Source organism: Neolamprologus multifasciatus, chromosome 11, assembly GCF_963576455.1.
Source record: "Neolamprologus multifasciatus chromosome 11, fNeoMul1.2, whole genome shotgun sequence".
NCBI classification, from domain to species: domain Eukaryota; kingdom Metazoa; phylum Chordata; class Actinopteri; order Cichliformes; family Cichlidae; genus Neolamprologus; species Neolamprologus multifasciatus.
The window spans coordinates 12,220,407-12,231,668 of record NC_140449.1 but is presented as its reverse complement, the minus strand read 5'-3'; the positions used below and the strand labels follow the sequence as shown (position 1 = coordinate 12,231,668).

Here is an 11,262-nt window from a genome sequence, read left to right as displayed (position 1 = left end):
GGGCTACATGTGTAAAACTGACTCGACAGACTCTGAATGAAAAAGTGTCCCATGATGAGGTTTTACAGGCTAATGCTAGCTACTACATAGATGAACGATGCATTATGACATAAGTGTTCAACTGAAACTGTGCAATCAGAAATCAGACACTCTGATCTGCTTATTTTATTCATAAAAAAGTTTCTAAATGAAAATTTCAGTTAATTTATTTTCATATAATCAAAGCCTTAAGCTTATATATTTATGACATGGGATTTTATTCAAGCTGCTTTCTCTTACTAGCTGTCTCTTCAATACGATCACTTTTTATGCCGCTCCCGGCAAAAGAAGGCCAAGACAATATCTTAAATTAAAATTGTTTTTGACAAATATTAGAAGAGAACTTGAAGTTTTAGCCATTTTAAACAATATCACGGTCCCTTGTTACACCCTCACAAGTAATTAACATCGAGTCGAAAAGGTGAAGAGCAGACATGGCTTCCTCCCAGGGATTTTCTAATTAGGCCGTGCATTTATTATTTCATACCGAGCTCCAATCTCAAATAGCTACTGGCAAGTTGAGCCTCACGTCTCAATTATTTACTGAAAAATTACTGTCAGAGCAGTTTTTACTTTAGCCAAACACGTACGGACAGCAGCGCTCACAGGTGAGGAGAGAGTGAAAACTCGAGGTGGGGCCAGTGGAGAAATCAAGTCTTTAAAAGACAAAAACAGAGTGGTGGTGCTAAGAGTGCAGAGGTGGATGAGAAAGCTGAGCGCTCTGGTGAATCTCAGACTAACATTTGTGTCAGAAGAATATGTATGAGAAGGAAAAAGTCAAAATGTTAAGATCGAAATGAATTTTGGTAGACAGATGAGTCACATGACAGCCAAACTTTTTGGAAGAATTTAATTAATACAGTGCAAGTCTAATTAGAAATGTTTACTGGCACATGATCCTGTACTAGAGGCCTTTCCACAGCGAAACACTGATGAAGACAAAACCCCCCCAAACCCAGCAGTTACGGTCTCAGAGGGCGAGGTTGTGCCTTTCGGGGAATAACCACATAATTTTATTTAGAACTGATGTCAGGACTGGTGGTTAAACAGGGAGGGGCTGCTTTTATGGTTACACCGGGTATGTGCGTGTGCATATATGTGTGTATGAATGTGTGCATGCGTTTCACCATAACATGTGTTGGAGGATGTGGCAGATGTTGCAGAGGCAAGGATTAGTGTGTGTGTGTGTGTGTCTTTAAGTGTGTGTTAAAAATATCTTTCCCACAGCGGGAAGCCACAGTGGCCAATTACAGCGCAGCATCTGGGCTAGCACACAATTATTAGTGCACGTGTGTGAGTGTGTGTGTTTCTGTGCATGTGTGTGTCTGTTTACAGAGGGGTTGTGGAGGTTCAGGCGGAGTTCAGGTTATTCACATCTCAGGATGTAGAGTTTCAGTAAATGGTGCAGCGTGTGTGCAACAGTGGCGCGGCTTTGTGTCACAGCGGCTGAATCTAAACACACACCACCACGAGGACGACAGAGCTGGGGAGAATTAGAGGCACGGAGATGAGTAAATATGGAGAAGCAATGGAGACAATGATGAGAATGGAGACGGCACTGCAAGGAAGTAAGGGCAGGAGAGAAAAACCAAATAAAAGCTCTAACATCTCCAGCAGAGATATGATACATTGCTCTCTTTTCTCTCTTTCTCTTTTTTTCCCCTTCCACACTCTCAAAAAAGAATGCAGATCGAAAATACAAGCCCAGCAACAAAAGGTACAACTCTGCACATTTTTAGTCTGTTGCATAATTCCCTCTGGAGTCAGTGGAAAACTAATTCTGTTTGTTTTATTTTCTCATTTTCAATTAAACCGCTCTAAGATTATGATTACTTTTCAGACTGGATGTTTTGGATGCAGGTAAGCTGGTTGTGGGCCAGACTTCACTTGAATTTCATTCAGATTAATTAAATTGCTCGAGGGGGTTGAAATGCAAGAGCAGTTGCAAAGTTATAGCCCAGATATAGTAGCAAATTAATATTTTTCCTTCAACAAGTCCTATTAAACAAATTATTTATGCTGCTTTACTTCCATTAATTATTGCAGTCATATTGGGTGTTTTTTGAGTACTTAAGCTTAACAACACAAAATCTGATAATAACATGGATAGACTTAATTCTGTCTCCACAGCTAACACTGCCATTAATTAAACGAGATAATATCCAAGTCTAAGGTGATCAGAAACCTCCTAAAAGGAGGGAAGTAATCAATACTCACCTGTAGCCTTGTGGTGTTTCAGGCAGCTAAAGGAGAAGCTTTAACAAATGTAACTGAACAACTTTCAAACTGACCAATTACATCAGAGAAACAGCTCATTGATAAAAAGAAATTACTATAATGCTGACTAACTATGTCATATATTTATTGATTACATCCAGTGCATGTGTGCTAGCTTTTCTGGTATTACAAGGTTTGTAATGTGTAGAAGATAATAATTCAATAATTAAAATGTTTGATAATTTTGCCATATTCCTACTCACAAAACATGAAAATTAAAATTCATCCAGGCAAAGAAAATCCCATTCATGCTGGTCAGTACATTACAAGCAGTGTATTGTGACAATGTGTTGTTACAAATGCTAGTAGTGGGACAAATGGGGGTTTGGGATGCAGAGTATTAGGTGAAAGGTAAAAGAGTTAAAGCAGCAAATGGAAGTTGGGTAACTACCACAAATACCTTTAGAGCAACAACAGCTGGTCATATCACCAGTCATGGTTTCCCCATATGTGTGGCTGAGGACAGTGTCCGCTCTAATGTGAGCACACTGAGCACACTAGCTTCCATTATTCAGACATTCAGTGCAGACGCTGTGCTGACAGCACACCTTAGCTACAAAGCTTGCTTTCTGCGTGCTGTATATAAGCAAACAGTGGCTCTGTGGATTCACGACTACATTTCACGTGTGTGCTATGAAATGGGGATAAACTCACAGAACTATAGTGATGATGCACTAAAATAAAACCGTTTGTGTAAGTTTTTACTCGTGTGCACAACAATATTCAAAAAATAATTGAGAGCATAACTTGACATTAGTAAATGACATTCTGATTGTATTTCCATTTTTAATTAACAGACTGAAAGTGAAGTGACCCCAAAGCTATTGTGATAATTAGCTTTTAGGCAGCTCATATAGAAAATCCATTGTCCTCAAACAAATACTAATGTGCTTTTGTGCCCACATCTGTCAATCCTACAGTACACACAGAAAAAGCCTCCACTCACTGTTAGTTTTATTGTTGTACTGGCTACATGTAGTCAGTGACTAGCTCAAGGAAGAAAAGAAAAGCTGCCCGGTTGCTTCAGTAAATGTAGATAGACAGAGAGAGTAATGCAGAGTATAGATTGCTGCAGTGGATATATTGCTGTTCGGAGCAGAATGTGCCCAGCAGAGCAGAATTAGTCTATCAACTAGCATAAGATAAAGCTTGAAAATATCCAGTCAGATAATGCACGGTCCTGGATATTGACTGCAGCAGAGCACCACAAAGCATCTTAATGTGAAGGTTATTGGTCGATCTGTTTGCATCGGATGTTGGGGAGAGAGAGCTTGGGAGCCAACCCAATGAACCTCATCCTCCTCTCCCTCTTTTATTCTGTTTCCCAAGAATCTTGTTGACTTGTTATTAATTTTGGCTTCATTTGAAGCCACCTGGTTATTCCAATCACTTCTCTCCAATCACAGATTCCATTCTGGAGGGAACAGCTGCAGGAGCCAAAGACAAACACAAGGCTTACGCACTCTTGTTTTATTTGGACAAAGTAGAGTATAGAACTGTTGGTAACGTTTCCATTTAATGATGTTAGAAACTTTATTTGCTTTCTTTCTAAAACGCAAGCATGCCTAAGGGGTGCATGCTTCTGTGGGGAGAAAGCATTCATTTAACCAAATAGTGTTATCTTGACCATACGACACAATAATGACAACAACAACAACAAAGACAAATATGTGTTGAACAAGAAATCTACACACTCAACATGCAGACAATTAACCAGCCCAGTGAGCCTTGTTGGAGCTCCACCTTGTGCCTTTTGTCCCCGCGCTCTGCTATTTCCTCCGAGGCAAGGTTTTCTGCCTGTCTATGCATAACTACTGCCCCCCTATGGTCAAAGCCATTCACTCACTTGTTTTACTGCACTGCAGCAGGCCCACACTCAGTGTAGAATAAAACAGGTCTAATTAGATTCTAAACCTTTCTTCTTTCTGAAAGATAAGAATTTAATCAATACAGCTTCAAGATTTCCTGTTTAAAAGCACCTTCTGCTCACTCGTGTACTTATTGCTTGCACATTTCAGTGTTTGTGCTCTACTGTGCTCTATGTGCAGAAGACACATGAAAGTCTTTTTTTCATTAATTCATTTACAGGAAGTTACTCTCTGATAGGTTTTGTAGTATTATTGTGCTTACTATACACTTTAGATACTTTATGAGACCACAAGGAATTTGCCATTTGTAGAATTGTAGTTCTTTTTCGGTTTTTCTAAGATACTCCAAGTTGTCTAGTGAACTAGCAAACATTTTAACCATTAAGCTAATCCTTGTTGTTATTTTCGGCTGATGAATATTGAATATTAATGAAACAAAAAAAAAATAGAATATTTTTTGTGGTTGATTAGTTCAAACAAAACTCAGAAAGAAACCATCGATTTGTAACATAATGTATCACGACTTAATATATACATTAACATGTCTGATGTCTGGGGATTAAAGTGGGATAAGGCATGTGGGGGAACCCCAAGTTGAAGTGCAGCAGGGGAAAAGAATTATATAGAAATAAGTCACATAACGTGTTCAGTGAGCTCCAGTAGGTTTTTCATTGTGTACAGACTCAGCTGATCTGTGCTGCGACTGCTCGGAGGCTTCCTGTTTTTTGTGGATTGAGTGACCTGAATTCAACAAGATATCGGATGTTACACAAACTATGTGACTAATTTCCCAACTCTAGACAGAATAGAGCATAAAAGGCAGAAATCAGCAAGTGAATCTGCATCAGCATCATCCCTTTAAATTTAATTTGCTAAGTTTGTAGCCTAACATTAACCATGAACATCACAGCTGTCCTGGGAGTTCAGCATTGTGCATCACTGTTAACTTCATCACAATACTGCCAACCAGTTCGGCCTGAACCATAGTTTACTAAAGTGCTTGTTTACTTAGTTTCACAAAAACATCAGAAACACATCGTGTTTAGGTCCAATATCTGATTTAAGAACTCTAATAATGAACTAGATCTTTACTCGTAAAGTTCTAGTTTCTAGTTTATAAAAGTTTACTTGCTCAGCAGGCCTTAAGTTTGAAAATAATCTCTCACCTTCCTCGCCTGTACTGCCTTACATGTTTCCGCATCTCTCTGTGCAACACATTAACTTTAATTTTTTTTCTCTCTCTCTCTGGAGTCCTTCATTGGAGAACTCATCACATCAACTCATCCGCCTGCTCACCCCCCGTGACTCTGTTTGCAGGCGAAAAACAGACTAGTGGCCATCATCCAAGGAGCCTTCCTGGATAAACCAGTAATCAACCTCCCTCACGTCAAATTTTAGCCATTAAAGTGGTCTTCTGGTTCGCTTTAGGCCCTGCTGACAAGACTTGTCAGTGCCCCCTCTTTCACCCCCTGCAACCCCCAACCATCAGCCCAGCAACCCATCATAACCCATCACCAGTTCGAGCCCCGGCTCTGACAGTCTTGATTGTTGTGTCCTTGGGCAAGACACTTCACCCGTTGCCTACTGGTGGTGGTCAGAGGGCCCAGTGGTGCCAGTGTCCGGCAGCCTCGCCTCTGTCAGTGCGTCCCAGGGCAGCTGTGGCTACAATGTAGTTTGCCATCCCCAGTGTGTGAATGTGTGTGAATGGGTGGATGACTGGATATGTAAAGTGCTTTGGGGTCCTTAGGGACTAGTAAAGCGCTATATAAATACAGGCCATTTACCATATAGTATCATCAGCACAAAGCAGTTATTATCAATATGTCCTGAAACACATTTCACACAGTTTTACTCTACTCACCTTAAACTATAAGTTATCTATTTCCTTCCAATCTACATCACTTCTTTTTTTTACTGGACCCGACAATATAACGACAATTAAAACCATAAAAAAGAATCTTACTCAGTACTGGTGTAAACTTTTAAAAAACCTAACACCTAACACAGAGAAAAAAAGTTTTTCTTGAGTCAATCAGATGAGAAGAGACAATGGCGTGTTTGTTTATAGTATTGTTTCATAGATGGGTGTCCTTGCTGGATTCCGGGAAAGGAACAAAACTTCCTCTGCTGCAGTCGCAGTCTCAGTGAAAGCAGACAGGCTCTCGGCGTGAGTGCATCATGGAGAGACCTGTTGCTGTGTCGGTGCGCAGGAGTCCCTCACTACCAGATTACAACACCTCGACCTCTACCTTGGCCTTTGACCAGCATTTCACTACAACTCTCAAAGGAATTCTCCTCCAGGCTGAGATAGTAAGTGTGACTTTTGAGTTTATGATACTTTATCCTTGTACATTATCAGCACTGCTAAAATCAAGCTAATGACCAGAAGCAAGTGATTATTCATTCAGGAATCCTTGTCAGGAAGGGCGGTAATTTGGATGTTAACAATAGACATCAATAGAAATATAAAGCAACTTAGAGTTATGGTAAAAGTTTACATTAATAGCTGTGAAACACACAGGCAGCTAGAGACAAGAGACAGCTTAATAAGTGGTTGTTTTAAGACTCAAAAATGGGCCATATAAAGACAGGTCTTGAGTTATGCTTTAATAATGACTGTTTTTCTAGAAGTTTTTCTATTTACACATTTTAAAGAAAAGTTATATTTCCCTGTTTCCATGAAAATCGGAAGTTGACCAAAAATCTCCAAGCAAATCAACTCTTCCTCCTTTTTCTCCCTCTTTGTCCCTCTTCCTTTCTAAATCAGCTGAAGGAAAAAGTCAGGATAGCCTTACTCTAAATACAGTCTGGCTGTCTGCCATTCAGAGGCTGGGCACGCCAGAGCTAAAATAATCTGATTTCAAACCATTGCAGTTAGGTTGTTAAGAAAAACCTAACAACTTTCTGGTTGGGTTTATGTTTGCAGATTTAAGAAACTGTTCCGTGACCATACAGATTGGCATATTAGTTGCAATTTTAGATCTAATACTTGCAGATAAAACTTGAAAATTAAACCATAGGAACTCCTCTTTAACTTCAAATCCTAACCTTTGGCTGAGTGCAGCAGGTGCTCTGAACCATTTCAGTAACACAACAGGTTATTTTCTTAAGTTCCCGAGCACTAAATGATTTGATTTCAAAGGAAACCAAAACAGCTCACAGTCATGCTTCACACCAGAAAACAGTTTCTTCCTGTGATATGAAACACCCAGCAAGAATCTTTTGTCGTGGAGGGGAAGGGTGGAGATTGGAATAGTGTTGGGAGGAAGGAGATTTAGTCACTTACAACCACAGCACTCACCCACTCACTGAGATGGAGAATTAAAGCGATTAAAGTGACATGAAATACAGTTAGAGTTATGCGGTTTGAGATTTAAGAGATTAGAGATTAGAGCTTCAGCCAGTATTGACTCTGTCTGCTCTCCTCCCCTCTCTTCCAGATATGTGGCATGTTAGTGTGGATTCTGGTTGGGGGTACAGACTATTTTCATCTGCCTGCTCTCTGCTGGGTGATGTTTCTTTCCATCTTGTTCTGGATTCTAACAGTTAGCCTGTTTATAATTTACCTCACTGGAGTCCACAACAGGATACCACAGGTCCCCTGGACCACACTGGTAACTCACAGACACATGCAAATACTGCACAAACAAGCTGCTTTACTCTTTTTGTTAAAAACTATTTTTCCAGAATTTTGCAAATTGTTTTTAAAACCCGTAATTCTCTGTCTTTGTCTCTATCAGTCACTGTGCATTAATTGCATTGCTACTGCACTATATCTTGTGACAGCAGTAGTAGATGCTCTCTCCATCAACCAGGACGTCAGGGGGCGACACAACTATAACTGCTGGGCGGCATCAGCGGTAAGAGCACCTACTATTTTTTTAAAGACAAAAAAGAAAGAAAGAATAGCAGAAAGCTATAAATGCAGCATTTCTACAAACACAGCGACTGTAGCTAGCATGGAGATTATTGGTCTAATGTCTTGTTTTGTTTTGATAAGAAAAAATATACTTTTATATCTCAAATGTTAGAGCTAAGCATAACTTAAATAAAGTAAATTAAATTAATAAAATATGACAAAATAAGTAAAAATAGAATAAAATGTGTGTAAAAAGTCAAATATGATACAGTACAATGCATTATTTTACCAAAGTCGCTTTAAAGATGGCAACTGATTGTAAGTGGTCGCATGCCTGAGCCGAGTCGTCCCAGCAACCATTTCAAAGGCACCAAAATTACAAGTTCATTACACACAACCGCTGTTTTCCCCAGTGTGACTGTAGCATAACTCCAAATTACATAATTTACATAACTTGGTGCTCAGCACTGAAACTGATAAGAAAGCTTGACCTGAAATTTTCTTAGTATTTCTCCACCAGAACTTTATATTCCTAACATGGAAAGATTTTAAGTTTACATGTATGTGGGAACTTAAATGCTAAGGACAACATAATGGGTTGTACTGTAGACTGTTTCTGGGTGCTGTAAACGGAAGTGAAAAAATGTATTCATTATATATATATATAGATATATATATACACAATACAAATATTATGTCCAAATCTAACTTCCCTCTGTTTGTGTGTGTTTTGTTTCCCCCCTTTTTTTCTCATCTCCTCGTTCACCTCTCAGTTCTTTGCATTTCTGACCACACTTTGTTATGCAGGAAGCAGTTATCTGAGCTACCGTACATGGAAAACCACAGAAGAAGAGCAGTAGCGTCATTGCCTCTCATCTTATTGCAACATCCTTCTTTTTATCTGTCAACACAAGCGTTTGTGAATTCTGTGACCAAATTCTAACGAAGTAAAGTTCAGTAGAAAAATGAAAAACTTGCTGTGACGGAGCAGCCACTTGTTTTCAACATATTTAACCTTGTTTGTGTGATGCAGCCGTGCAACCAGTGGTCTACATACAAGCAGTTTGAGAAGATAAAGCAGTGAAGGATGTAACATAAAAATGACCTGAACCATGTGTACCCATGTGTACAACGTGCGTTTGTTCTAATACCCAAAATGCTTTTTATTTTGTGTATTGATTTTTCTCTTGATTGCCAACAATTCCCAAAAAGATCAAGTCAAAAGCGTGCTGCTCACAAAACACTGAACATTATACAACTTTATTCTTCAACCATAAAGCATAAATAAAAATGGTAAAATCATTTGTATAAGCTTTGTTAGATTTTGATTAAAAGTGCAAAATGTCACAGCTTCTTCACTGATGCAAATGTGCAAATTTTTTTTCACTGATGTCTTTTCATTTAATACCAAACCCCCCCCCCACCTGTCATTAGCACATATTATATATTTAACCTTGGAGACAAACTAAACTCATCTTACAAAATGACTTTTCTGTTTGTTCACAGGAAAACAGTAAACTGCAGACCCAATTTCCAAAGAAAGAAAAAAAGTGTAATACAGTGCACCCACTTTGCTATTTTCTTAAGAGATTTTTTGTTCGATGTTTAATCAGTTCAGTTTTATTTATATAGCAACAAATGACAAAAAGATTAATCAGTGTTTCTGTCTTCCATTAATAACTTCATCTGTATTGCTGTCTTAATAAATGAACAACACTCCCCAGTGACCTCCCAGGGAGGCAATCCCATTACCACTGAGTCGTCCGCTCAGCAGTCTGAGCTCTACATCAGGGTGGGTTGGGTAAAAGTTAAAGGAGCCCTGCAATGCAGGACCAAAGGTCAACACATGATGATGAACATTAGCATTGCACATGTCAACAAAGAGGAAATGTAACCAGTGAATGTACCAGACCTGAGTGGGCTGGCTGACAATCAGAGAGCGCCCTCTGGAGGTCCCAAATATCACCTGATAGATGTAGTTGTTATCAATTTTCCAGAGATCTAAAATGTAGGCAAATAACTAATTTAAAACAGATTAATGATATAGATGATGATGATGCAAGTAGAGTAGAATACAAAGTAATTAAGTTAAAAAACAAAGTAATTAAGTGAAAAACTATGCACCACAAAAAAATAAAAATCTGTAAATAAATATCACATTAAAATAGATTAAATGATTAAAGAACTCTTCACATGGTTATAACGTGAAGCTAATATTTTAGCATCAAATGTCTCTGACCTGATCAACAGCCTCTCCATCAAACAGTTCCAGCTTTTGTGGGGTGCCATAGATGAGACAGACCACGTCGGCCCAACTATTATCGTAGCCGAGCGGAGCTGTGACGCATACGTTACAGAAGAGGAAGAAAGCGCTTTTTCATTTTGACTCTGTTTGAACTACAAGTTTCTTTGGTCTGTCCATTCCCCATATTCTCCCTAATTATATTTTAATTTATTAACAATAATTAACCTGCAAGAATGCAACAGTATGTATAACTGTGTATGCAAACAAATCACTAACAAATATGACAATTTTACAGTTTCAAAAATGTAGGTATGGCCTCAAAATAGAAATGTCATGTTTTGTGCAAGCCACAAACTAATATTTAAGATAATATAAACAAGAATAACCGTCCTGTTTGTAATACAAATAAGAGCTCATGACTGTCACACAGTGGCAGGTTGTTAATCACGAAATGCCTTTTGCTAGTCCTACACAGGGCTCTTTTCTTAAAAGTAATGCAGGATGCTACTCATTTACTCCAAGGAGAAACTACTACTTGTTACATTACTTTCACGTTTCTCTGTAAAATGACCTGAAACGCATTGTCTCATAATTACCAGTAAACTATATAAACCTGTAGGCTGCAGTCTCACACATCAACACAAATCCCTATCCTTATGAGGACACACATGTGATTTTTCTCTTAGTACTTAAGTATAAACAAAAAGCTGAAAACAGAAAGCAAAGATGAAAACCAGCACAAAGAAACAAAGCGATCCCCACAGTGATTCTGCTTTAGGGACATGAACAGGTCAAATCAGAGGCAGCAGCCTGACAGTTCATCTGTTTATTATCTTTTGAAGTTCAGGGTCTGGCTGCTGGGTTGGGGTCAGCATTCACTCAGCTTTAACATCACTCTGGGTTCTTGGCTAGTTTAATGTTAGCATGCTGTCTGTGTTAGCAATAAAATTAATGTGGAAAGTGTAATTCCTGCT

General features: G+C 38.8%; 1 protein-coding gene across 2 annotated transcripts; it reads left to right on the top strand.

Annotated features, from left to right (window-relative positions):
- The first annotated feature begins 287 nt into the window (after positions 1–287).
- cmtm8b (CKLF-like MARVEL transmembrane domain containing 8b) lies at positions 288–9,463 on the top strand. Of its 2 annotated transcripts, XM_085176487.1 has the most exons (5): positions 288–1,607; positions 1,722–5,552; positions 6,266–6,494; positions 7,625–8,044; positions 8,817–9,463. In XM_085176487.1, the coding sequence occupies exons 3-5, from the start codon at positions 6,363–6,365 to the stop codon at positions 8,901–8,903; spliced, it is 639 nt and encodes a 212-aa protein (XP_085032613.1). In that variant the 5' UTR covers positions 288–1,607; positions 1,722–5,552; positions 6,266–6,362; the 3' UTR covers positions 8,904–9,463. The 2 variants fall into 2 exon arrangements, with proteins under 2 accessions (XP_085032613.1, XP_085032612.1); XM_085176486.1 differs by lacking the exons at positions 288–1,607; positions 1,722–5,552 and having other exon boundaries at positions 6,314–6,494; positions 7,625–7,798; positions 7,925–8,044.
- The last annotated feature ends 1,799 nt before the right edge of the window (positions 9,464–11,262 follow it).